The following is a 27,903-nucleotide window of genomic DNA, read 5'->3' as shown; positions in this document are numbered from 1 at the left end:
CAGGAGGCCTGAAAGTGCCTGAATGAAAACCTTGTGGTGGATTTAAAATGCTCTAAAGTTCGCCCATGGAGAGCCGTCTTTCAGCTGAGAGTCGGGCCGCCCCGACAATGACAGCCCAGAGAAAGAAACGGACGCCCTGAAAAGCGACACGACGTCCCCCGGCAAGCACACCTGGCAAGCTGGTGGCCCGGCTCTGCCTCCTGGTGCCCAGCTCTGGGTCCTGCCCAAGCCAGGGCTGTACAGCAGTGGTTTCAACCAGAAGACAAAAAACCCGCCTTTGATATTCCTGGGCCTTGACCCCGCAGGGCCTCTCCTCCTCTTTCGCAGCCTCTACCTAGGGTCAAGCACACCGAGCCCCAACCCCTCTTATCCGCTGCCTGATCCGGGAGGAAGGTCCTTAACCTCCGGGAGCCTCGGCATCCTCACCTCCAGCCTGGAGACCATGATCCTTATTCCTCGGGCCTCCAGTGAGGAGCATATGAAGCAGAGTATGGCTTACTTTAGAGACCGCCTCCTCGGGCGGACGGGCGGCTTAGGGTTAAGCTTTGACTTGGCACACCTGCCTCCCATATCAGAGTGCCTGGGTTCCAGTCCCAGCTCTGCTTCTGCTTCTAGCTGCCTGCTGTGTGCTCTCTGGGGGTGCGGGGGCAGCAGGTGATGGCTCAAGTAGCCACGCATGTGACAGACCCAGACTGAGTTCCTGGCTCCTGGCTTCAGTATTTGGGGAGGTGAACTAGTGGATGGGAATGCCCCTCCCCAAAATAAATAGACATTAAAAGTAAATTAACATCACCTCCTCCAGGAAGTTCTCCATGATTCTTGCTTCCTAAAGAATGGAGGTGACCTTGCTGAATGTTCCCATTGCACTCTGCTTTTTTCTGGCAGTGCGCTTGTCAGAAGAGGTAGTGATGTTCAGGTTCCAATGATATCCCATAAACTACATGAGGTCAGAAGCCTTTTCTTGCTCATCACTGCCTCCTGTGATAACAACAGGAGTGGCAGGCAGTCAATTAACAGGTTTACAGACGGGCAGAAGATGGATGGAAGAGCCGGCGCCTCCTCTGTAGAGCCTCATGGTCCCTCTGAGCAGGGCATTCTTGGTCCGTGCCTTCTGGTGCCTGGTTCAAACCTCTACCCCAGGCTGATCCCCCAGCTCTAGAACTGGGGAAATGAGGCTACCTACATCATGGTGTCAAACTTTGAATAAATAGCCTAAGTCACGGAATAGCTTTATTTTATTTTTTAAACAGATTTAATTTATTTATTTGAAAGGTGGAGTTACAGAGAGGTAGAGGCAGAGAGAGAGAGAGAGAGAGAGAGAGAGAGAGAGAGAGAAGTTTTCCACCTGCCTGTTTACTCCCCAAATGGCTACAATGGCTGGAGCTGAGCTGATCCAAAGCCAGGAGTCAGGAGCCTCTTCCAGGTCTCCTGCATGAGTGCAGGGGCCCAAGGACCTGGGCCATCTTCCACTGCTTTCCCAGGCCACAGCAGAGAGCTGGACCGGAAGTGGAGCAGCCAAGACTCGAACCGGTGTCCATATGGGATGCGGCACTGCAGGTGGCAGCGTTACCCACTGTGCCACAGTGCCGGTCCCATGTAACAGTTTTAGAGCCACAGTAACAGTTCGTTCAGTTTGACTCAGAGAATCCAGAGGCTGCTCAGGGCAGGATGCTGCCCTCAGTAATCGCCCTAGCTTTGGCGGCACCCCCACGGCTGCTGGACAGTGCCTGGCTGGGTGTTGTCCGTGAGTGCAAGAGAAAGGAATGCGGACTGCTAGCTCAGGAGTCGGGCAGGGCACCCTCCTTCACCACTCCCACACCAGGCACACGCTAACGCGGCCTCTTACACATCCACACCCCACACCTGCAGTCAGAGGACCCCCAAGTACCGCGGAGCAGCCACTAAAGTCACTCATGCATAAGAGCCTTACCTACCACCTTCCCTGTACCCTCCACAAACCCCCGCACACCCAGCACCCCAACCCCACCCCTCATACACACAAGACTGAACTCAAACCACAGCATCAGGGGCTGGCGTTGTGGCGTAGCAGGTTAAGCGCCGCCTGTGACGCCAGCATTCCACATGGACAATGTTTCGAGTCCAGGCTACTCCACGTCTGGTCCAGCTCCCTGCTAAAGGTCTGAGAAAAGCAGTGGAAGATGGCCCAAGTGCTTGGGCCCCTGCTACCAACGTGGGAGACCCAGATGAAGCTCCTGGCTCCTGGCCAGCCTGTTGCAGCCATCTGGGGAGTGAACCAACAGATGGAAGATCTTTCCTCTCTCTCTGTCTCTGTAACTCTGATTTTTTTAAGTAAATAAATAAATCTTAACAAAACAAAACCTGGAACATCAGCCCCCGCCCCAGCAGCGCCTGGCTGCAGACCGTGCTACTCCCCCTTCCTACTGGGGCTCACTCCTCCCCTTTCTGAAAACCTGGGCCCGGGTCTCAGCAGACTGTTGAGGAGGCGGGGGAGCCAGAACTCCAGGGTTCCTTCCTCTCTCATTGGGTCCCATCTCTCAACCTGCAAGGCCAGGCCCATGGGCCGCCTCCAGGGCCAAGTCAGGTGGTAGGCAAGGAGGGGCTGGGCCAGGGGCTCCAAAGGGAGAGGCCCCCCGGTAGCGAGGCGATTTACTGGGTGCATAATAGGGGTCAGATACACAGTCTCATCCAATTCTCATAACCAGCCTTTTCCCAAAGAACGACATTTGGGCGACACGGGTTAGGAGAATTACCTAAAAGCGCCTGATGGGATTGGCCTGCGATTCCAGAATCTGCCATCTCCAGGCTTTGGAGAGCGGACGAGGCCCGCAGGTAATAAGCTGGGGATACGTCCCTCAAGGCATCATCCGCCCCCCAAGTCTGCCAGGCCCTCATCTCCCAGGAAAGGGGGCGACGGACGACGGGGAGTGGGGCGTGGGGTGGGCGGGGCCGGGGAGGGGCCCTGCCTGCCCTGGGGAGGTGCCCAACCGGTGGCCCAGGCTCACAGGCCAAGATGGCTGTTAATTAAAGTGCTGGCACCAGCTTCTCGCCGCAAAGTTTGAAGCCGTTATTTTCCACTCCAGCGAAGCGGGGAGAATCCGGCTGGGCTGACAGAGACGCCGCGCGGCGCCGGGGGAGCGGGCGCGCTTTCGGGGCGGGGGCGCGGCGCGGGCAGGCGAGCGCGGAGTGGGTGACTGCGCTGCGCCCCGGTCGGGGGCGGGACGCGTCCCGCGCGGGTGGCCGCGTACGTGCCCCTCGGGAAATCACGGCGAGGAGACCGCCGTGGGGGAGCGCCGGGCCCGGGTCTTCCGCAGCGGGGGGAGGTCGGGCCGCCCTGAGCCCCCTCCGAGGCACGTGGGCAGCCGGCACCACCTGGAGGCTGGAAGGGCTTGGAGCGGGCTGCGGGCTGGGGTCCCGGCCCTTCCACTCACGAGCTGTGCGACTTGGGACAAATCTCTGAACTTCCCGAAGCCTCAGCTCCTCATCTGTAAAGTGAGAATCATTAGGAGCTTTTTACTCCCGAACGGTTGCGAAGATCAGGAGTGATCATGGCTGGGAAGCGTTCGGCATAGGGCCTGGCGCGCAGTAAGCCCCGGATAATGCTCCTTATCGAGTATTTGCAAGCTCCCTCCTCGGTGGCGGGGGTCACGCCACCCAGGTCAGCCGCCAGCGTTCGCAGCGCCTTCTCAAGGTCATAGCCCCCAACGGGCTGCCGCCGCGCCCCTTTCCTGGGACCTTACCACGGGAGAGCCCAGGCGGCCGGCGGTCAGCGGGGACGAGCGCGAGTGGGAGGGTGCCCAGCGAGATCCCGAGAACAGAGAGGGCCCGGGCGCCACTCCTCGGCCGCCGGCTAGGACCCCCTCCCCCGGTGGGCCGGACTCTGGAGGGTGACAGCCGTGGCGCCTCGGGAGCTGGGCCTCAAATAAGGTGACACACACTTTGATGGAAGCAGACGCGTTTTAGTTTATGCAACCTAAACATTTTGCTGAGCTCAAGGAAGACCTGACGGGAGAGGAGTCAGGGGGCCCTGGCGGAGGGAGGGCGGGGGAGCAGCGGAGGGACTGCGGCTGCCGGTCAGCACGCAGGAATGACGTGGGTGCCCATCTCCTCGGGGTCCTCAGGGAGATGGCGGAAGGGGGCCAGCAGCGCAGTGAGGAAAGGGACTGACGAGCCTGCCCCTCCTGGGAGAAGGCGCATCCCGCCGGGCGCCCCGACCCTGGACGCCGGAGGGCGGAGTGGCTTCCTCCAGACCCTTCCTTTTCCTTCCCCAGCTTTTCCCGCTCAGAACCTTCTTTCTGGTCCCCCCCTCCCCCTGCGCCTCCTGCGCATCGAGGCCCCTCGGGGCACCCCGCCGGCCCTGCCTTTTCCTCGTGACCGAGCCTCGAGACCTCGCCTCTCCCGGTTCCCCTCGGCGCTCTCGAGCTCTCCCTGTGGCCCGACTCTCCATTCCTTCTTCTGCCCTTCCCTCCCTGTCTCTCCGATTCCAACCCCATCCCCGCTGCCCCGTCTCAGTCTCCCGCGGCCCCTCCGGGCCCCGCCCCCGCCCCGCAGCCCCGCCCACCAAGGCGCCCGCGGCCCAATTAGGCGCCGGCCCCGCCCGCAGCCACACCCCTCGCGCTCGCCGAGCCGCGCGGAGCGAGTGGGCGGGGCCACGCGGGGGGGCGGTGGCCCCTGCGCCAGGAGGCGGGAGGAGCGAGGCGCGAGGCGGGAGGCGGCGGCCGCCGGGCTCAGTCCGGCCGCGCAGCGGGAGGGAGGCGCGAGGCAGGAGCCGGCGGCTGGGCTCCGCAGCGCACCGAGCGCAGCGCGGCGCCCGGGGCCCGGCCCCATGCCCGCAGCCCCGCCGGACCGCCCTTGAGCGCGGGCCTCCCGCCCGCGCCCCCCGCCCGCCGGCACCATTGCCCCGACGGCGCGGCCGGGCGGCCCGGCGCTCCCCAGGCTCCGCGCCGGCCGGAAGACGCTGCTGGCGGCCGCCGCGGGCGTGGTGATGCTGCTGGTGCTGGTGGTGCTGATCCCCGTGCTGGTGAGCTCGGGCGGCCCGGACGGCCACTATGAGATGCTGGGCACCTGCCGCATGGTGTGCGACCCGTACCCCGCGCGGGGCCCCGGCGCCGGCGCGCGGCCCGACGGCGGCGACGCCCTGAGCGAGCAGAGCGGCGCGCCCCCGCCCTCCACGCTGGTGCAGGGCCCCCAGGGGAAGCCGGGTCGCACGGGCAAGCCGGGACCCCCGGGGCCTCCTGGGGACCCCGGTCCTCCAGGCCCCGTGGGGCCGCCAGGGGAGAAGGGTGAGCCAGGCAAGCCAGGTCCTCCCGGGCTGCCAGGTGCCGGGGGCAGCGGCGCCATCAGCACAGCCACCTACACCACGGTGCCGCGCGTGGCCTTCTACGCTGGCCTCAAGAACCCTCACGAGGGGTACGAGGTGCTCAAGTTTGACGACGTGGTCACCAACCTGGGCAACAACTACGACGCGGCCAGCGGCAAGTTTACGTGCAACATTCCCGGCACCTACTTTTTCACCTACCACGTTCTTATGCGCGGCGGCGACGGCACCAGTATGTGGGCGGACCTGTGCAAGAACGGCCAGGTGGGCCAGGCGGGGCGTGGGGCTGGCAGGGGGCAGGGCGCCCTGGGCACACGGGTGCGGGATCGGAGTCCGGCGAGGGCAGATGGAGACCTCACCGCGGCCCCGAGAGCCGGGACGGGCGGAGCCAGCGGGCATCCCCGAGTCTTAGGTTACCGGGCCCTGGCTCCGAGGCAGATAGATGGTGCTGGGCGCATCTAGTCAGAGCACAGGGGCGGGCGCGTACCTGGCTGCTGGGTCCTGGCCCTGGGAGGGGGATTCAGACTGCCACAACGGGCGGTAAGGGGAGGAGGGCAGGGAAGGGCTCTGGGGCCCCGGGTAGGGGGTGGGAGAGCAGCCGCGGCGCCGCGGGGCGCTATGCGTGCAAGCGGACTGCAGGAATTGTTTAAGGCACAAAGGCAGAGCGAGACTGGTGTGCAGAGCCTTAGGGGCCGTGGGATCTTTCTTACACCCTTAGCAAAATCTGGGAGTGCCAACTCCCTCCTACTGTGTCAGAGCGACCCACTGCAAACAGGCGGCCTCAGGGGGAAAGTTTTTCCTCCTGCGACAGGGCAGGAATGGGAACTCCTCCTCTTGGTCTCCCAACCCATTCTGCCTCTGGGAGGGGGGTGGATCTCCCCCGTTCCCTGTCCCCATTCCAGACACCAGAGCTGGAAGGCATTGAGTGTGTGGGAACGGTGTGCACTCCCCTTGGAACAGTAGCCCTGAGACCAACCTCCACCCAGCTCCTGGATACTACCTCCCCTTCAACGGTGTGGGACCATGGAGGGGGGGTGTGGCCAGGCTGAGCATTCTCTTGGAAGAAGATGAGCCCTGGTCAGAACTGCAGCTGGGTTGACAGGGGCTGGAAGGAATCTGCCTCAGACTGGGACCCCAGACCCTCCCATGGCAGCGCTACCCTGAGGCTCTGCTGGCCTGGGGTCTGCAAGGCTTGGGGGTGGGGGAGGAGCAGGCAGGGGAGTTAGCAGAAAGGCCACCACGTGCTCAGAAGTTTGTCCCCTCTCCCCTCTCCCCTGCCCCCTTGACAGTCCTCCCACCCCAGTGGCTGCCTCTCCTCTGCCTTTTCTTCTATCTCTGTATCTGTCTGTCCCTCTCTGGGATTCTGGCCCCTCTCCCTGGGTCTGACCCCCTTCTCGTCTATTCCTTGTCTCTTGCTGTCTCACTTGTGTCTATGCGGCTCCTGTGTCTCTCCTCTTTGTCCTTGGTTCCTGACCAAATGGGAGGCCCCCAGTATCCAGCAAGTGCGCATTCTGCAGACGGCCCCACAATTCCCCTTATCAGTCATCAATAAGGGATGCACCAATGTCACCTTCATCAGTGGAAGTTCTTCCCCTCCTGAAGAAAGTTTGGGCTGGCACAAAGCTGAGGTTTCGGGGCACAGGGGCTCGTGTGGATATAAAGGCAATAACCAGGCCACCCGTGTGCCCTTAGACCCTGCGCCACCTCAGGAGGGCGCAGTGGGGTCCCAGAAATGAGGGAAGAGGAGGCCTTGATGATGGCGTTTGTTTGGGGTGGGGCTGCTTGCTTCAATCACGGGGAGGTGAAACCACTCCCCAAAACCCCCTTTTTCCCCTCCAGCAGGGATAGGGCATTGCTGAGCCTGAAGAAGGGGTGCTCAGTGGAGGTAGAATCAAGGATGATAGAAAAAAGGAGGTGGCTGTAACTAGGGGTTCAAGGACCCAGCTCTTTCACAGCTACCCGGATGGCCTCACCCAAAAGAACCCAAGAGGAACAGTCTCTCCCTTCCTTGTCCTGGGAGACTCATTCAACTTATCAGCCGCTCCTCGCGGAGCCCCTGCTAGGAGCCAGGTTTGGGCTTGGTACCGGGGGCTCCATGCACTTGCTCTTTAGGTCTCCATGGCCCATGCAGGGGGACAGTAGTCATTGTGCGGTTCCACACAAGTGTTTTGTTAAGAAGAGGCTGGGACGCCAATGGGCAGCTCCTGTTCCCAGGTGGCTCCACCCTGGCCCACACCGACCTGGCTGGGGGAGACGTTGGTGAGCTTGGGTTCTGCAGGCGAGGAGACCTGGCTAGGGAGGAAATAAAAGCTCAGGTGTAGGGACAGGCTGGCACAGAGGTGGACACGGACATTCACGTGAGCAGAGATGAGCACAGGCGGGACCGTGGGTGGGAACAGAAGGAGAGGAGCTGTGCCTGCAGGCCTTGAGAACCAGGCCCACCACAAGCTCTGTGCCTTTCTTCCTGGCTCCCTGCCTGCAGAGGGGCTTCCAGAATTTCTCAGGGGCAGGCAGAGCCGAATCTGGGCCCTGGCCCTTCTCCAGGTGAGAGGGGCTGTGGGGGTGGCCGCCTGCGTGCCGGGTGCGGAGATCCCTTCTCTGTCCTTCTCCGAGGCCCCTCAGCTTGGCACCGAGCCCTGGTCATTAGGACGTGCGGAGCCTGAGGAAAGGGCTCTGGGCTGCCCGGGGCGAGGTGCACTGCCGGCAGCTGCCCCTAAGATCCACAGTTCAGACGGATCAGGCAGGACACAAAACCCAGTAAACTTGGGCTGGGGGCAGGGGCTGTGTCGGCCATGCAGGGCCTCTGGCCAGGGTGCTGCTTGTCCAGGGAGGGGGCTTTGGGAAAGGGGGGGTGTGCCAAGTGGGCTAGGGCTTGGACAACACAGGCTGATCGAGAGGAAGCTGGTGGCACATATAAATTGAGGGCTGAAGTATAAAGACCTGAGATCCTTCTCTCACCTGATGGTGGGAAGGGCCCCTGGCTAGCCTGTCTGGCCCCTAATACCTTTCACAGCACAGAGCACAGTGCCTGGCCAGTAGGCTCCTGGTACATGCATAGAGCAAGTGTTCCCTGTGGTCCCGACTGGCTGCGTGGGGAGTCACACCTGCACAGCCAAGATCCCAGCATTGATCTGGGGGCATGGACACATTTCCTGAATACCCCCTACTCCACCCAGTTCCCCTGGTCAGACCACTGCCTCAGTTTCCCCTCCTGACAGCCTTTAAGGTGGTGATTCCATGGTACCCCTTTATGACAAGGACAGACCTGCTTCCCTGCTTCCATGGCAACTGCAAGTCCCCAGGTTTGCCCTTGGCCCCCGGGAGGAGCTGGCTGCCTCCATTGTTTCCAGTCTTGGGCCAAGAATTGGGAGTCCTGGGTTCCCTTCCTGGACCCCCACCGCCTAAAGATGGAAGGGCATTAATTCTCCCTGCCTCCATGGATAATTAGGATAATTACAGCAACAATCATGGTGATGAATAAATAATAAATATAAGCATAACAGTTCTGATGGCTGTCACATCACCAGGAGATTCCTGATGACGGATGACTGTTTTCTAATGGGTTTCGCTATTAAGGAGCACACTGTTTTAATGAGTTAAGGCTAAATTAATCCGGGCAATAAAAATAATTGTTATTAGTAGTAATTTATTAGCAAGGATAATGAAATGCATGTGTAATAATAAATACTACCAGGATTAGAGCCCAGGGAACTAGGCAGAAGTTGGCTGCCTGCAGCCAGCTCTTCCCTGGTGGCTCAAAGCCCCATCAAGATTGGAATGTTTCTCTCCACCATCAGAGAAGGCTTTTACGAAGGTGGCAGTGGTGAGGCGAGGGCTTCTCCTTCCTTCCCACATCGAAAAGCTGAGCTGCTCCACGGACAGCATCCTCCCTCGTTCTGTTCCCCAGCCCAGGGGTTTTCCCAGCTGAAGTCCCCAAGCAGTGCCCTCCCAGGTTGGGGAAGACAAGGTTGAGGGGAGGAGAGCCAGGACTGGGGGGATTTGGGCTTTAGAGGGAGCACTGCGTGCAAATACGTGGGGTCCTCTCGGTTGCGGCATCGCTGCTGAGTCAGCAGCTTTGGCCCAGCTGCCCTGCGGTTCTGCCTCCAGCCCAGGAGGGAGGAGAGGCCCCTCCCCTCATCTGGCTTGGTCCAGCCCAGATGCTAGTCCTGGGATGGGGGGGGGGGGCTGTCTTCAGGGAGGGTCAGGATAGAGAGGGGCTGATGCAAAGGCTGTGCGAGAACCCCCTCAAAGCAGTGCCCTCATCCCCGAGCCTTGACCCTGGAGGAGGTGGCTCTTCTGATATCCTGGGGAGGCCCCAGACCTCAGCTGTTAGAGAAGAAAGCCTGGAGGAAATGTTTCCATCTCCACAGCACACTCCAATTTCTTATGATGTACTCAGAGCTCTCAAAAGTGACAGCAGGCTTCAAGCCCAAATGCTGGTACTCGACTCATGGTCCTGCCTGTCCTTGCCCATTGCCCATCGAGGTGAGATGGCAGATCAGCCCGAGGATGGCAGGGGGCTGTAAGGCCCTGATTCCCTTCCCTCCGCCCAGCTCCTCTGCACCACCCTTGAGGCGAGACGGGAGGGGCTAGAAGTCCTTTTCATCAGGCAGCATAGTAGGCGCAGGGCCATAGCAACCCCTCCCTGGAGGCTGGCACCTGAGTCCCACTGAAACCACGGAAGGTGAAAGAAATACCAGGCCTCTCCTGTGAGAGACTCCAGTGGACTTCAGGTGAGGAGTGCAAAGACCAGGCCCAGCTGCCAGACCCGTGTGGGGCCAGGGATCCCCCTGTGTCTATCACTGATGGTTGCATGGGTGACTAAAGTGTAAGGCATCACCATGATTTTTCCAAACTTTTCATTTATTTGAGAGGCAGAGACGGATTTACATGGAGAGCTCCCATCCGCTGGAGCTGAGTATCAAACCCAGAGTCTCGGATGTGGGTTGTGAGCGTCTGGACTGCTGAATGTCCACCCCTCATTATTCGTATTAAAGCAGAGAGGAGGCCAGCGCCGCGGCTCACTAGGTTAATCCTCTGCCTGCGGTGCTGGCACACCAGGTTCTAGTCCCGGTTGGAGCGCTGGTTCTGTCCCGGTTGCTCCTCTTCCAGTCCAGCTCTCTGCTGTGGCCCGGGAGTGCAGGGAAGGATGGCCCAGGTCCTTGGGCCCTGCACCCGCATGGGAGACCAGGAGAAGCACCTAGCTCCTGGCTTTAGGCTTCAGATCGGCACAGCGCGCCGGCCACAACGTGCCAGCCAGGGTGGCCATTTGGGGGGTGAACCAACGGAAGGAAGACCTTTCTCTCTCTCTCTCTCTCTCACTGTCTAACTCTGCCTGTCAAAAAAAAGAAAGAAAAGAAGAAGCAGAGAGGAATGAGGAGAGAAGTGTAGGCTCTCCATCCTGCAGAAGTTCAGGGAATTCCTCTTTGCAAGGAAAGACTTCCTGGCTGGGTGTCCTGGGACCCCTGGGGTTCCCGGTGGGCCAGACTGTATGACCCAGAGGAATTAGGAGCAAGATTCCACGTGGCTCTGGATTCAGGCCCAGGTTAGACCCGCCCCAGGAACCCGGGGCTCCTCCATGCCCACCTGCCAAGACGCAGGGTGCAGCGATGCTGGAGGTCGGCTTCCCAGGCCTTCAGTGTCCCCCTGTGGCCCCCTCACGTCCCTACCCCCTACCCCACCACCCCCCGGCAGGTGCGGGCCAGCGCCATCGCCCAGGACGCAGACCAGAACTACGACTACGCCAGCAACAGCGTGATCCTGCACCTGGACGCGGGCGACGAGGTCTTCATCAAGCTGGACGGCGGCAAGGCGCACGGCGGCAACAGCAACAAGTACAGCACATTCTCGGGCTTCATCATCTACTCCGACTGAGCGCCCGCGCTCTCCCGCCCCCGCCCCGCCACGCCCCCAGGCTACGCCGCCCTCGGCCAGCGCTGACCACCGCCTGGGCCGCCGCTATCTGCCAAGCCGGGTCCAGCGCGCGCCCGGCCCCGTCCACCCGCCCGCCCGCCCGCCTGCGCTGTCTATCTGTACAGATAGGACTGTTCACTGCTCGCCCCCCTGCCTGCCAGTGCCACCCCGCCCGGGGAGAGGTCGTGGCAGAGTTGCTTCCTGTGCTCTGATGAGCTGCCCTCCGGCTCCCGGGGGTCTGACCAAAGCTATAATAAAAACATTTGCACCCCGCGGGGGTTTCAGTCTGTGCCCTGGGGAGGGCACCCTGGATCCTGCCCTCTTCCAGAAGGGGAAGGGGCCTGGGGGGAACTTCCAAGGGAAAGAGGAGGAGCAGGTGCCAGGATGAGAACTGCTCCTGGGGGAGATGGCCCAAAAGGCCCAATGCCCCCCACAGCCGCAGCGGGCCGGATGAGGTCATCTTCCACTGAGAGGTCCCTGCTTTGCATCTGGTCCCTGTACTAGTGTGTGTGTGGTCCTGGGCAAGTCGCTCCTCTCAGACTGAATTCTGGGTTGGCGTTCACCGCGGAAAGGAACAGGTTTTGCACGGCCACGTGCTTGTCTGGGGGCTTCGCCTCTAGGTCACAGTCTTCTCATCACTAAAGGAGACCTAGCTCATGTGACTGAGGGTTAAAGAGGTACTGTGTCTGTGCTCAATAAACAAAGCTTTGACTGCACGTCCCTTTCAAGCTTTCAGAAGGCTCTCGGGTATGTCCTAGGAGGCTGGATAGGTGGATCTTAGTCCTCCAGGGAGGTTAACTAGCTTGCCTGTTGTGACATGGTTGCTGAGTTCTGTGACTGCTCTTGAATCCAAGGCACACTGCCTCCCTCGCCTCCTGGAACTGGGGCTAAGGTCTGGTCGCACAGTTAGGGCATTCCTAAGTAGTTATAGCTGATGAATAGATGCTGTGTAGAACTTCGTGTTATTCCACCATGTGCATGTCCTTGGGGAGTAGCTTTGCAGACAATGCTTTCATGCCCTTTGACGTGGGTGCTGTTATTTCATCCACTGTAGATGGGGAAACAGGCTCGGAGAGGCTAAGTAACGTGCCAGCAGTGCACAGCTAGGAACAGGCACTCGTCATTATTCGAACCAAAGACCACACTCTTAGCCTGTATTCTTGTGTTCCATAAAGACCTGGGATCCCCAAAGCAGAACTGAGGGTGGCAATGGGACAGCCTGGTCCTGCCCTTCCCCTCCCACCGCAGCCCTGCAGAGGCCTGATGTCTTCACAAACATGTGCCCTGGGCAGCAGCCATGGGCTGAGCCTCCCGGAGAATCCAAGGCTCTCCATTGACGGAAGGTCCCATCTGGCCTCCCCTCCCCGGCCTGGCTCAGCTGGAGAGACAGGAAGGAGGGGTAACTCCCTCCTGGCCAGGCCCCATGTATGGACCCTTGTCGTGGCTAGCGGACTTGAATGACTTTCTTTATCCTCCCTTCTCTCCCCTACTTCCCCCCACTGCCAGCTGTGGCCATTTAATAAAATTAGCTTAATGCTTGTTCCTTCCCTGTGGGGTCTGGAGATTGAAATCTGCAGGTCCCCACAAACCCAATAAAACCCCTGGCAGGTCTGGCTGCAACTAGCGTCTCGGGGGAAGAGTGATTAGATTAGAAGGCAGCCCCCTCCCCCTTGATCCCCAGTACCACCCACTGCTCCCTGTGATTCCTTAATGGCCACCCTGGACTGGTATTACCCAACCACTACACCTGTGTGTGTATGGGGGTAAGCGTCCCCACCCTTCCCCAGGGCCCACAGGGGCTGATGCAAGACCTGCGTTACAATAAAGCCATGCTAATCATTTCTGTAGGGAGCGCCTCACTGGCTGGCTAGCTGGCTTGCTTTTCTGTCTGGTGACTTGACAATCCTCTTGTCACTTTGAGAGATGGGACTAAAATCTTCATTTTGCCGATGAGGAAATCAGCCTGAAGAACATTCGTGACTTGCCCGTGGTCATGCAATAAGTTTGTGGCACAGCTGGGGCTGGACTGAAGCCAAGGACTTTTTCTACCTTTCCAGAGCACTGGGAGTGTCCTGCAGTGCCAGCTGCTTGTCGCGCGGGCAACATCCCAGCTGCAGGGCAGCCTGGTGGGGCAGTGTCTCCCCGTCACACAGGGACTCCCCAAGGGCAAAGTCTGTATTCCCCCCAGGCTTGGGACACTTGAGGGCAAGGACTGCGTCTGCTGTCTGCTGTCAGATTGGAAAGCTTCCCGAAGGCAAGACCTGTGACTCCCGTCAGACCTCACAGATAAAACTGTGTTTCTTCCTCAAATTGTCATCTCTTTGAGAATGAGGGGTGTCTGTTCTGACGCCAGGGATTTGAGGATTCTTAGCAGCAAAGCCCGTGGCTCCCATGAAGGGTCTGAGGGTCTCCCCAGGGATGGTCTCCCCCTTAGCCTGGGGGTTCCCTGAAGGAGGACCCTGTTTCCTCCAGCTGGGGGCTCTCGGAGCAGGGGCTGAGTCTCTGCCCTTGGACTGGAGGCTCCCTGAAAACAAGGAGTTTGAAAACTGTGTCTCCCCCTCCTCTTCAGTCAGGGGCTTCTCTGGCACTGGAACATTCTTGGGGACAGGGCTGGGCGGATGGCAAAAGTGAGGCATGCTGGGAAGACTCTGGACAAAGGAAGCCTGGTGTCTCCCCCTTTAAGACAAGTGTGATTAACAAACAATGTCCACACCAGGAGGGGTGTGAGGACAGAGGTGCCCCTGGCGCTCACCCACACCCAGAATGGCAAAGCCATCCTGTGCCCAGGCAGCGGCCAGCCCTAGGGGCTGGTGCTGCCCTGGTTTCTGGGGTTATGGGGACCAGAAGGGACAGCAGGGCCCGCCGCTGGGGGCTGCCCTAATTGGATGACTTTGCAGGAAGGCCAGGCAGGTGTGCCACAACACATCTGCCACCGGCAGGTCTCGGGGTTAATTGCCTCCCATCTCACTCCTGGTAACCGATATTTCATTTACTGCTCAGAGGGGGAGCTGTCCAGAGAATCAATCCCGGACAAGCGTCCAGGAGACAGGGGACCTGGGGGAGGAGGGGGCACAGGGGCTGTTTCCCGGCAGAGTTCCAGGCGCCAGAGGAGCAGGCAGAAGCAAAGCCCCAAGGAGAGAAGCCAATCGCTCAAGGCTGCTCTGGGCCTCATCCGAGTTCTGCTGACCCTGACAATAGCTCCAGGGCCCCCAAAGTCTGGGAGAAAAATCCCAGGGGGTCCCGGGGCTTCCTTCCACCAGTCAGCCATGTTGTGTGCCATGTCCTGGATCCCTCTGCCTGAATTTACCTGGGTGCCCCTCAGATAAAACTGGCACAGGTTAGATGCTGTTAATAAGGTTATTTTCACAAGTTGTGAAGGTATATTTGAAAAGCAGAATTGGAGGTGTGAGCTCCTCGCTCCCTGCCAGGTAACCTTAAATCCTACAAATGAGGTGATAATAATGTGGATGTGAAAAGTCTACACGTGCTGGGAACCGGAAGGGGGTTGAAGGGTGACTGAGAGGTGGCAGCTGGGGTGGAGCAGAAAGGGACACGAGGCCTCACCCCCCACTTACGCTGTGCAGTCCACTCGCTACTCATTTGTCCACATTGAGATTCAAAGCCACGTAATAGGCAAGTCCCATTACACAGCTGGCAAAACTAAGGCCCAGAGAGGAATGGTTGGTCCAGGGCAGAACTAGAACCAGAGAGAGCAGGACACGGAGACAAGAAGAACTGGGTTCAAGTCCTCACCAAGCATCAGAGAGTGATGTAAGCTCCCCGGTGTATCTGTGTGACCCCCAGTGCTGTCGTGTCCCGGGTGTATCTGTGTGACCCCCAGTGCTGTCGTGTCCTGGGTGTATCTGTGTGATACATCACCTCTCTGAGCCTCAGTGTTGCTATGTGTAAAATGGGAATGGATCATAACATGGCTACCTGCAGGATGTTGTGAGGTGGGAAGACGGTAAGTTCTTTTGTGAGCTATGAAATAAAATGCACATGTGTCGTGGTTACAACCCGAGGCTCCCGAGCCCGGTGACTCAGGTTCTGACGGCAGGTCAGTGCCTGGGATGGAGATGGTGATCGCCGAGGAAGACAAAGACATCCGTGTTCTCCGACCCTGGCAGCCCCAAAGGGAGGGGGCCCTAAGGGAAGACTCGTCCTTTGGCACCAGGATATGGAGCTGAGTGCTGAGAAGGGCGCTCCCCGAGCCCCCTGCTCTCCCGCTTGGATTCCCTCACCCTTCTGCTCTGGGGCCTCCAGTGTAGGATGAGGGCCCAGGGACGCCCCCCAGGTGCTGGCCACCGGCTGCTGTCTCGATTTGCTCTATTCATTCAGTAAATGTTGCTGACATTTCCTGTGGGCAAGGCCCAGCTTGGTGTGGAGCCTCCAGAGATGGATGGAAAGCCATCCAGAGATGGCCACCAGGGTCGCACAGATACACCGGGGACACGACAGCACTGGGGGTCACGCAGATACACCCAGAACACGACAGCACTGGGGGTCACACAGATACACCCAGGACACGACAGCACTGAGGGTCACACAGATACACCGGGGACAGGACAGCACTGGGGGTCATACAGATACACCGGGGACACGACAGCACTGGGGGTCACACAGATACACCGGGGACAGGACAGCACTGGGGGTCACACAGATACACCGGGGACACGACAGCACTGGGGGTCACACAGATACACCGGGGACACGACAGCACTGGGGGTCACACAGATACACCCAGGACAGGACAGCACTAGGGGTCACACAGATACACCGGGGACATGACAGCACTGGGGGTCACACAGATACACCGGGGACACGACAGCACTGGGGGTCACACAGATACACCCGGGACAGGACAGCACTGGGGGTCACACAGATACACCGGGGACACGACAGCACTGGGGGTCACACAGATACACCGGGGACACGACAGCACTGGGGGTCACACAGATACACCCGGGACAGGACAGCACTGGGGGTCACACAGATACACCGGGGACACGACAGCACTGGGGGTCACACAGATACACCGGGGACACGACAGCACTGGGGGTCACACAGATACACCCGGGACAGGACAGCACTGGGGGTCACACAGATACACCCGGGACAGGACAGCACTGGGGGTCAGATACACCGGGGACACCACAGCACTGGGGGTCACACAGATACACCGGGGACACGACAGCACTGGGGGTCACACAGATACACCGGGGACAGGACAGCACTAGGGGTCACACAGATACACCCGGGACAGGACAGCACTGGGGGTCACACAGATACACCGGGGACAGGACAGCACTGGGGGTCACACAGATACACTGGGGACAGGACAGTACTGGGGGTCACACAGATACACCCGGGACAGGACAGCACTGGGGGTCACACAGATACACCGGGGACACGACAGCACTGGGGGTCACACAGATACACCGGGGACACGACAGCACTGGGGGGTCACACAGATACACCCGGGACAGGACAGCACTGGAGTGCAGAGAGGGCTTCAGAGACCACCCACGGGGCTCGCTGCTGAGGGAGCTGGACTGAGCGTGTAAGGCCACACAAAACACACTGAACGCCGGAGTTGAGGGAAAGGTTTATTGTCGGGTCAGGGAAGCCTGACGGCCCGGGGAGGGGAGGGGAGAGTGAGAGAGAGGAATCAGGAGGGAGAGAGCACGTGTGCTGGAAGCAGTCCGGGGGTGAGGGGCAGGGAAATAGGAGCATTGAATACCATTAGGGTCGGGGTGGAGCTGACACCTGTGGCTGGGCCATCTGGTCACCCCGCTTCCAGCAATGGTGGAGAGAGGGGAAAGGGGAGCTAGAACCAAGGAGCTATCTGGGGCATAGATTGCACCACAGATAAGACAGCACCATTTTACTAACATTCCCACCCACCCCCTTTTTTTGTTGTTAAATTTATTTATTTGAAAGTCAGAGTTACACAGAGAAGGAGAGGCAGAGAGAGATCTTCCATCCACTGGTTCACTCCCCAATTGGCAGCCACAGCTGGAGCTGCAATGATCTGAAGCCAGGAGCTTCCTCTGGGTCTCCCATGCGGGTGCAGGGGCCCAAGGGCTTGGGCCATCTTCTTCTGCTTTCCCAGGCCATAGCAGAGAGCTGGATTGGAAGCGGAGCAGCCAAGACTAGAACTGGCACCCATATGGGATGACGGCACTGCAGGCAGCGGCTTTACCCGCTATGCCACAGCACCAGCCCTCCCTTTTGTTTTTTATAAAGCAAATGTTATATGGGGTTATATCAGCCCCCAAAATCCAGGAGGGGTGGAGGGACAATGATCTGTCTTTAAAGCTACTTCCTGCTGACATGAGGTGACGAATTACTCTCTGCTGGCAAGGGGCGATGTCTCAAGCCGCAACCTCCTGGGTGGGGAGCTGAGTATATCCCTGTAGCAGCATTTGGTTGACTGCCTGGTTGGTGAAGGCTTTGGTTTGTTCCGTTATCACCTCCTGTAAACACTTAGACAGACAAGGTAGTATAAAGGCCAGGGTGAGAATAGCAGCCAATGGTCCTAGGAGTGGCATTAACCAAGTAAAGAGAGGATTTTATAGAGAGGAAATGAGGGGGTCTCTGGACCCTGGTGAAGACTATTAGATGGATGTGGTTTTGCGTGGCCTGATTGGCTAACATAATAATAATAACACTGCTAAGGCCCTTCCGTTCCACAGTACCACGCCTGTTAGTGAGGTGATTCGGCTTTGGGGACGTCGGATGGCGCCAGCGGGGGTCTCAGTGGACTAGGGACCTCCTCTTGTAGCTGCTGGAGTTGTTTGGAGTTGTTGGTCGAGATCACGTGGTGGCCCAAAGCTGTTCCTGGCATCACTACCGGGGAGAGGGAGGCTGCAAAGCTGATCCCAGCCAGGACTGGGAGAAAGGCCGCTGTCTCTCCTGGGGAGAGGGGTTTGTCTGTGGAACGAGTCTGGACAATCATACAGTAAGTGGGGGAGAGGGCCATCAATACACACGGGTCAGGAGTAGGGCCACTGATGTAACAGTAGAGGGTGTGATTACAAAGGAATGAGGCCCGGAGTGGGCTAGACAGGGTCTAAAACAAAGGGCAGAGTCATTATTGGAGGACCTAAGAGAGCTGCTTTTGAACCATGACTTAGTTTTCTGATTGAGATGCAAACAGAAATTGACAGAAGGGGCTTGAAAATAATCCGGTGGGCCTCAAGGCCTTGTCAGTTATGAGGATCAAGCTTGTCTATGTCTTCACACGGGGTACATCCTAAGGGAGGTGTGAACCTCTTGGGGAACGCACCCTGTTGACTTCCATTACCTAGCTGGCCTGGGAGGAGAGCTGGCCAGGTACAGGCAAGGGGCATCTCTAACATCTCTGCAATTCTGCCTGCAATGTTGCTGACCCTACTTGGCCATCCCCTCAGCGGCGGTGGTCACTTTGGAAGTTGGGCTGAGTGAAGGGCTTTTCAGCTTAGAGCCAGCAAGATCTGTGGCTCTGACCTGGGTGCCCTTCAACTCCAGGGCAGGTCCATTTCCAGTGATCCAACTCTTGGCTGGCAGAGCGGCCAGGGCTCTTCATAAGCTGCCTTCTGCTGAAGCCCAGGCCTTCCACATCGAAAGCCACTGCAGTGGACTGACCTGTTGGGTCTCCCTGATGGCAGATCGCTGTGCAGAGCAGCCATTAATTGGCCTGCCACCTATCTTTACATTGCTTCTGATGCCCAGCCTTCTTTTCCTCCTGGTTTTTGTTAAAGCAGAGAAGAGGAAAATAAAACCAGTTTGAAAAAAGCCAGTCCCCAGGGTTTCCACCCCCTGCAAAGCAAAGCAGAGGAAACCTTCAAGTGGATGCAAGTCAAGGGGGTGCTCAGCCCCATCGCTGATCTTTGTGGCCTAAACTAGACGTCTACAGTCACAGGCATGTTCTGAGAGCGGTTTTTCTGAGGTAGACAATGCCCATGAGGAAAGCTATGTCCTCACTTGAAAACTTTCTCTCCCTTTTTTTGGTCTGAAAGGGAGGTTTTGCCTGTTTACTGTGCCCATGGCAAAGTAAATCTAGCCACGAAATCATAATTTAAGCTTTCGTTTTGGCTACACTATTATTATGGGAAAATACCAGCCATCCCTTTTATAAGATCCAAAGATCAAACTGTACATCCTGGAGAGTCCTTCAGTTTAGAGTCAGTTTCGCATCTTGAAGAGAATAGAGAAGTGAGGGAACACGTCAGGCTTCCCAGATCGCTTACTGACAATAACAATATCAAGTGAAAACTTAGCAAGCAATTTCAACCATTAAACAACAACTTACGGAACCATTTACCAGAAGGTCCAATGCCTTCTATAAGTTTTAAGACAAGAATACATGTATTTAGAAACATCTCTTAAATATATAAAATGGTGTAACTTGTTTGACCAGCAAACTCAAGTACAAACATGTCAACGGCTTAAGCAGTTTTAGTTTCTTTCGACCAATAAATTTAAAACATCTGATACAGAGATTCAGGTCACACTAACCAAAATGTATCTTTGATTAACTTAGCAGTTTAAATCTATGAGCAGTTTTTAATCTATAAATCAATTAAAATAGAGTGCTTAATAAGCTTTTTCCATATAGACATACAATATGTGCACATGTGTAACATGACACACAAGATAGAATAAAGCCGTTTCAGTAATAGTCTTAAAACCTTTAACTGTTTGGGGCAGGCGCTGTGATACAGCGGGCTAATGCCCTGGCCTGCAGTGCCAGCATCCCATATGGGTGCTGGTTCGAGACCCAGCTGCTTCACTTCTGATCCAGCTCTCTGCTAGGGCCTGGGAAAGCAGTAGAAGATGGCCCAAGTCCTTGGGCCCCTGCACCTGCATGGGACATCCAGAAGAAGCTCCTAGGTCCTGGGTTTGGATCAGCACAGCTCTGGCCATTGTGGCCAACTGGGGAGTGAACCACTGGATGGAAGATTCTCTCTCTCTCTCTCGCTCTGCTTCTCCTCTCTCTAATTCTGACTTGCAAATAAATAAATCTTTTTAAAAAAATCTTTAACTGTTTTTTAAATTACCAATTGATTTGAATTACTTTCTGCTCTTAGTAACCTCAACTAACCACACTTTCTCTCAGTTGGAACCTGTAGTGCCTTATTGGCTTCATCTGCTTACAGAGCCATCCCAAAGTACTGAATACAATAGAAGTCACTGGAAAAATCCATCAGAACCTATGGGAGGACACAGCAGAACACAGGACCAACAATGTTTTAGTTTTATGAACAGCAAATCTGATTTTTAGTGTTTGGAGGAGAACACAAGCTGTGGATGACAAAAGACTTTAAATAGCTAACTTTTAAAATTATAAACTCATTAGCCAACAAGAAGAGGCACTTGCTTACTCCATACAATATTTTTGAAAGCACCTGTAGGATTATATAAAACATTTAACCCTTTTAGGCCTCTGGGCCTTTCTCATTAAGATAACCATCATAGGCCGGCACCGAGGCTCAATAGGCTAATCCTCTGCCTAGTTCTAGTTCTCGTCGGGGCGCTGGATTCTGTCCCGGTTGCCCCTCTTCCAGGCCAGCTCTCTGCTATGGCCCGGGAAGGCAGTGGGGATGGCCCAAGTGCTTGGGCCCTGCACTCCATGGGAGACCAGGAGAAGCACCTGGCTCCTGCCTTCGGATCAGCGTGGTACGCTGACCGTGGTGGCCATTGGAGGGTGAACCAACGGCAAAGGAAGACCTTTCTCTCTGTCTCTCTCTCTCACTGTCCACTCTGCCTGTCAAAAATTTTAAAAAAAGAAAAAAAAGAAAGAAATCACCCTTTAGAATTCTCCAAATTCAGACATTTTCTAAATAACACATTGAATTTTAACCTTAGCTACTTTCAAGCAGTGTTGAACTATTTTTTTAAAAAATTATTTATTTATTTATTTATTTGGGAGGTAGAGTTACAGATAGTGAGAAGGAGAGACAGAGAGAAAAATCTTCCTTCCATTGGTTCACTCCCCAATGGCCGCAACAGCCGGAGCCGTGCTGATCCAAAGCAGGAACCAGGTGCTTTTTCCTGGTCTCTCACATGGGTGCAGGGGCCCAAGCACTTGGGCCATCCTCCACTGCCCTCCCAGACCACAGTAGAGATCCAGATTGGAAGAGGAGCAGCCGGGACTAGAACTGGAACCCATATGGGATGCCGGTGCCACAGGCGGAGGATTAACCCACTGTGCCATGGTGCCGGCCCCAAACTATTTTTATGTAGACAATTTATGAAAACATGTTAGCAAACTCAAGTAGTTTTTCCATAGAATGTAAGGTGCTGAGAGTACAAAAGTTTATATTTAGACACATTTATCTCATTTCCTTTACCCAATTTACATTTAGCAATAACACCTGGATGACTGAAGATGCTGATATTGTACCATACTTCTATCTGAATTAAGGTCAAAATCACATTCATATGGAATTCTACTCCTTTTATAAACCTCTAGCTATAAACCAGTGACATTAAACCAGAGATTGCAAAATCTACCTTAGGGGCTATAACAAGTACTGATTACCCATTGCTGTTTCATCAAGTAGTGATTACCCATTGATATATCATCAGAAACCTGCTAAAACAAATTGCAAAATAAGTTTAGCGAGTTACAAAGCAATATTCTTAAAGGCAGTGATCATTCTAGATTCAAAAGAGATAAATTCCTTTAAATACAATGTCTAGCTATGGCTGAACCAAATTCTCATGCATGAGATTGCTAGTTACCAAGGACATCGTTCAGAGTCTAATCACATTTGAGTCTACTTTTCTTTTTACCCAAAGAACACCTTAGGCCAATGATGCCCTGGTCAGCAGTCAGCTACTTGGGACAGCCTCTGAAACAAAATGTTCAGGCAGCTGCCAGACAGGTCTCAAAGGTGACTGTGGGATAGGGGCCGATGTGCCAGGGACAAGAAGTCTACTGGAGGCTGTTCACCACTGTGTTAGGTTAATGGGAGAGGGCATCCACCAGAGCAGATGGGCACCCCTCCTGAGATTCCTAGGGGGGAGAATCTGATAGGCAACAGAGTAAGGGGCAAATAGGGAAAAGGAGATATGTCTGGAAATAGTAGTTAACCCGGTGAGCCGGCTGGTTTGATGGGCCAGGAATCAAGTTTGTAGGAACTGAGGAGACCTGGTGAGGTCAGCTTGACATTCAGCTACAAGGCCCGTCCTGTCTGGCTTGCTCATGAGAAAACAAGAGGCATCAAAAGGGTGGGATACCTAATTTAAAGATTTATTTATTTATTTGAAAGTCAGAGTTACACATAGAGAGGAGAGGCACAGTGAAAGAGAGGTCTTCCATCCACTGGTTCACTCCCCAAGTGGCCACAACAGCCGGAGCTGTGCCGATCCAAAGCCAGGAGTCAGGAGCTTCTTCCAAGTCTCCCACATGGTTGCAGGGGCCCAAGGACTTGTGTCATCTTCTACTGCTTTCCCACCCATAGCAGAGAGCTGGATCAGAAGTGGAGCAGCTGGGATACAAAGTGGTGCCCATATGGGATGCTGGCACTGCAGGCGAGCCCCGGGATACCTAATTTGTTTTGCAGTAAACCGGGAGCACAGAAGGGTGGACTCATCACTCCCTCACTATTCTTATGGTAAAATTGGGACAGGATGGGGAGGGGCAAAGACCAGTGGGAGGATGAGGAGGATGAGGGCAGAGTAGGGGGTGGGTGAAGGCCCATTCCCACGTTAGAGAGGATCATAGGTAAGGCAAGGGGAGTAGACTTTGGACAAGAGCTGGTTCTGAGATAGAGCTGGAATTCCCGGGATGAGCTGGAGCAGCGAATGTAGAAGAAAGGGGTCTTGGCTTTTTAGCAAGAGCTTTGGAAGTTAAGAGAATTTGAGCCAGAGAAGGTTTAGCGCTGAGATAGGAGAAAGCTTAGACATAGAAGATTTTCTTCCACTTTCCCAAACGCTCACAGAAGTGATAAAGATCTTGAATAGTGTCAGGGTCAAACATGGACTGGTTGTCCAGGTAGGAGATGACCGAGGGGAAGGTTGGACAGAACGCAGGACGGAGAAGCTCCCATGGTGACCCATAGTGTTGGCTGGGTGGATATCGGGTGTCCCGGAGACCATGGCCATCCTACAGGAGGATATGGGAACAGAGGACAGAGGCTGTCACCCACACACTCACTGGAGCCCAGGGCTTAGCTGGTAGAATGGAAACAGGGGGTTGAGTGGTTACCCATACCCTCTGTTTCCTGGACACAGAGTCCATAGAGGAAGGAGGCCATAGGAGTTGTGGTATCAGGTACCAGGACTTCAGTGCGAAGTCAAGTAGGACCAAGAGAGTCACACTGGGAGGATCCTCTGCCCACTCTGTCTTACCTCAGGAATTTGAAAGGCTGGTCTGTGAATGGAGATCATGGAAGGAGGTCGGGGGTGTGTTTTGTGGCTGGCATAAATCCAGGATCCCAAAGCTGCTCAGGTCCCTGGGAGGAGAGTGAGGTCAATGGGAGAGCCTGGATCCGAGTCATAGCACCAATGTAAAGCCAACACAAAACACATCAAACACTGGAGTTAAGGAAAAGGTTTATTGTCGGGTGGGGGAAGCCCACTGGACTTGGGGTGGGGGAGAGGATTCGGGAGGGAAGGAGCATGTGTGCTAGAAGCAGGTCCCGTAATACCTTTGGGAGGGGCAGGGAAGTAGGAGCATCGAATCCCATTAGGGTAGGGGTGGAGCTGACACCTGTGGCTGGGCCATCTGGTCACCCGGCTTCCAGCAATGGCAGGGGGGTGGGAGGAGAGTGTCTGGGGTATAGATAAGCCACAGATAAGACAGCACCATTTTACTAACACAGTGGGGCCTATAGCTTTTAGCTCATAATTGCAGTTTTATGACAAGCATATTTCCCTCCAAAATCTGAGCCCCCATGCCCAGAGTTGTTGCTGAAACTGCCCTGTGGGGGTGGGGGTGAGGGTGGACCCAGGCAGCTGAGCGTTTCCTCGCCTCTTCTCCAAGGGCTTGGGACTATTGGAGCTACAGGAACAAGGCCCGCGCTCACGTCTGCCTCACAGCTGGCTGTCATAGCAGCTTATGTACCCAGGCTGTTCCGAGTCCTGCAGGTATTCACTCACTTCAGCCTCACTCTGACCCCACGAGGAGTTAGGATCACCACCTGCATTTCTTGGATGAGAAAACCGTGGCACAGAGAGGTTGCTAACTTGCCCAGGGTCACACTGCTTGCCCTTTCCTGCACAGCCCTTGTGAGCGCCGTTTGTAGCCCGCAGGCAGGGGAAGGGTTGAGTCTCACTCCTTCCGAGTCGGAGCACCCTTTCCCACGCTGCCTGCTGCCCGAGCGGCCTGTGCAGGGGCTGGGGCTCCTGCCTCTTTGCGGAAGGAGGACAGATTTGAGGGTACCTGTGCTCCTTGTGGGAGGAGCCCCAGCCTGGACTAGGAAAACTGCCCAGGCCAAGAGAGTTCCGGAGTCTCCCTGCCTGAGCAGAGCTGGAGGTGGATCTGCTAGGCTCTTAGCTACTTTTGCCACCCGCAGAACCCCTGCTCATTATTTAAAGCCTGGGTCCACAAGGCCGGCGCCGTGGCTCACTAGGTTAATCCTCTACCTGTGGCACCGGCATCTCTTATGGGCGCCGGTTCTAGTCCCGGTTGCTCCTCTTCCAGTCCAGCTCTCTGCTGTGGCCCAGGAGGGCAGTGGAGGATGGCCCAAGTGCTTGGGCCCTGCACCACATGGGAGACCAGGAGGAAGCACCTGGCTCCTGGCTTCGGATCAGCGCAGCGCGCCAGCCATAGCGGCCATTTAGGGGGTGAACCAACAGAAGGAAGACCTTTCTCTCTGTCTCTCCCTCTCACTGTCTGTAACTCTACCTGTCCAAAAAAAAAAAAAAAAAAAAAAAAAAAAGCCTGGGTCCATTGCCTGCTCTTCGTGAAGGCTCTCTGGACTCCCCTGGCAGTCATCTGCCTGTCTCTCTGGCCAGCCCTAGCCCATCTTCCAAGTAGAACAATGTCTCACATTGTCTCTGCCACCTACTAACGACTCCACACTAGGAGCAGCCGTTGCAGACCGCTCCTGAAGCCTCCACCTTCTCCTCCTGCCATGGATGCTGTGATGCGCTGCCCCAGGCCAAAGGATCCATCCTCGTTCACCATCCTGCTCCCTTCTCAGGGCAGCCTACCCCCACCACTGACAAGCACGGGGGTTAAAGGCTCGGGCCCCTGGCCCTGCTCGAGACAATCTGGAGGGTCTGCCCAGCTTCGGAGCTCCCAGCTCGACCTCTCCCTCTGCCCCATTCCACTTCCTTCTCTTCCCTTCCACAGGTGCCCATCCCAAGACCAAGCACTCCCCAGTAAACCCTCCTGCTCGCTGCTCTCTGCCCCGGTCTGCCCACAGTACCCTGTCTTCTTTATCCACTGAGCCTCTCAGCCAGTATGTATAGAGTACTTATGCATCGGGCCCAGTGGCAAGGGCAGGAGGCGGAATGAGAAGCTAATTGTCCAGTGGGTGATCGTGGCTACGATCTCACAGAGGAGACTCCGTCACCCTAGCACCACGAGCGTGCACTTTCCTGCACCTGTGTCCCTCCTCACCCCCTTCTTTCCTGCTCTGCATCCGGTGCCCTCCACCACCATAACCAGCCTGTCCTTGTTTGCCAGGGACTGCCCAGCACTCCACAAAACCCCTCGGTCCCACCTGGGCAAACTGGGACTGTTGATCGTCTTACCTCCCACCTTTTGATTCACTGACAATCACACCTCTTGATTAATCTTCAGCTGCTCACCCTACACCAGCTCCTGGTCATCACCCACCCCTCATCCCTTGACCCTACCTCCCCTCCAGCCACCACCTGTTTCTCTGCTCCCCTGACAGCCAGATGCCTTAAAAGAGTTGTTGGCTCCTCACTTCCCACCCTGGTCTGGTGCTGCTCTGGGCCCGCTCCTGACAAGCCCACCCATCGAGCTCTCTGTTGATAAACCACGTGGCCTCTTTTCAGTCTTTATCATGCTTTGCTTCTGTGCTGGACCAGACCTTGAAGTTTCACCTGGGTTAGAGATGGCAAGAAGGACATCCTGGACTTGATTCAAGGACCACTCTACATTGGGCCATTTCTGAAGCAGCTAATGCCACACCTCAGTGCAAGGGATGTGCAGTGAAAGCGTGCCTGCAGGGCGGAGATGTGCGTCTGCCTGCCTAGTTCAAGTATCTAGAGTTGGTGGCCTTGGCAATCACACGCAGTGAGATGCTCACAGGCACACACAGCCTATTGCCTTTCTTTTTTTTTTATTTTTTTATTTTATTTTATTTTATTTTATTTTATTTTATTTATTTTTTTTAATTTTTGACAGGCAGAGTGGACAGTGAGAGAGAGACAGAGAGAAAGGTCTTCCTTTTGCCGTTGGTTCACCCTCCAATGGCCGCCGCGGTAGCGTGCTGCGGCCGGCGCACCGCGCTAATCCGATGGCAGGAGCCAGGTGTTTATCCTGGTCTCCCATGGGGTGCAGGGCCTAAGGACTTGGGCCATCCTCCACTGCACTCCCTGGCCACAGCAGAGAGCTGGCCTGGAAGAGGGGCAACCGGGACAGGATCAGTGCCCCGACCGGGACCAGAACCCGGTGTGCCGGCGCCGCAAGGCGGAGGATTAGCCTATTGAGCCGCGGCGCCGGCCCCTATTGCCTTTCATACCCATAGCCACATCAGTCCAGAAATACTTTCTGCCTACACACAGGGAAAAAAATCTGCAACCAGCCCTCTGGTCTGAGTTCTAGGCCTTAAAATTCTTGTCTTGTTCCAGACAATCTCCCTTTTTCAGCATCTACAGAATAGGGCCCAGGAGTTTCCCATTTGTGTCCACTAAAGCAGGCCAGACCTGACCACCTGACCAAGGCCTCTCAGCGTCCTCTCAGTTGACTCCCCTGTGAAATTCTCTTCCCTAGGCCTCTGAGATCCAAGGAACAGCTGTCCCTTCGCCAGCACTCCATCCTCCTTCAGATCCCGGCCAGCGTGCTATTCCATAGCTCCCTGCTATGGCCTGGGAAAGCCGTGGAAGATGGCCCAAGTCCTTGGGACCCTGCACCTGCGTGGGAGACCCGGAAGAAGCTCCAGGCTTCTGGCTTTGGATTGGCCCAGTTCCTGCCATTGCAGCCATTTGGGGAGTGAACCAGCAGATGGAAGACCTCTCTCTCTCTACCTTTCAAATAAATAAATCTTAAAGAGAGAGAGAGAGAAAGGAAGAGGGGCCGGCGCCATGGTGTAGGTTAATCTTCCGCTTGTGGCCCCAGCATCCCATATGGGCGCTGGTTCTAGTCCCAGCTCTTCCTCTTCCAGTCCAGCTCTCTGCTGTGGCCTGGGGAAGCAGTAGAAGATGGCCCCAGTCCTTGGGCCCCTGCACCCACGTGGGAGACCAGGAAGAAGCATCTGCCTCCCGGCTTCGGATCGGCACAGCTCCGGCCGTTGTGGCCATTTGGGGATAGAAGACCTCTCTCTCTGTCCCTCTCACTGTCTGTAACTGTACCTCTCAAATAAATAAATAAAAATCCTAAAAATAAAAGAAAGAAAGGATAAAGAAGGAAAGAAAGAAAGAAGAGGCCAGCGCCATGGCTCAACAGGCTAATCCTCCGCCTAGCGGCCTGGTTGGGGTGCCAGATTCTGTCCGGGTTGCCCCTCTTCCAGTCCAGCTCTCTGCTATGGCCCGGGAGTGCAGTGGAGGATGGCCCAAGTCCTTGGGCC

General features: G+C 56.2%; 1 protein-coding gene across 1 annotated transcript; it reads left to right on the top strand.

Moving 5' to 3' along the window:
• Nucleotides 1-4,929: 4,929 nt before the first annotated feature.
• C1QL1 (complement C1q like 1) lies at nt 4,930-11,236 on the top strand. Its single transcript, XM_062216329.1, has 2 exons — nt 4,930-5,560; nt 10,991-11,236. The coding sequence occupies exons 1-2, from the start codon at nt 4,964-4,966 to the stop codon at nt 11,168-11,170; spliced, it is 777 nt and encodes a 258-aa protein (XP_062072313.1). The 5' UTR covers nt 4,930-4,963; the 3' UTR covers nt 11,171-11,236.
• The last annotated feature ends 16,667 nt before the right edge of the window (nt 11,237-27,903 follow it).

Source organism: Lepus europaeus, chromosome 18 (assembly GCF_033115175.1).
Source record: "Lepus europaeus isolate LE1 chromosome 18, mLepTim1.pri, whole genome shotgun sequence".
Taxonomy (NCBI): domain Eukaryota; kingdom Metazoa; phylum Chordata; class Mammalia; order Lagomorpha; family Leporidae; genus Lepus; species Lepus europaeus.
This window is presented reverse-complemented; position numbering and strand designations above follow the sequence as displayed.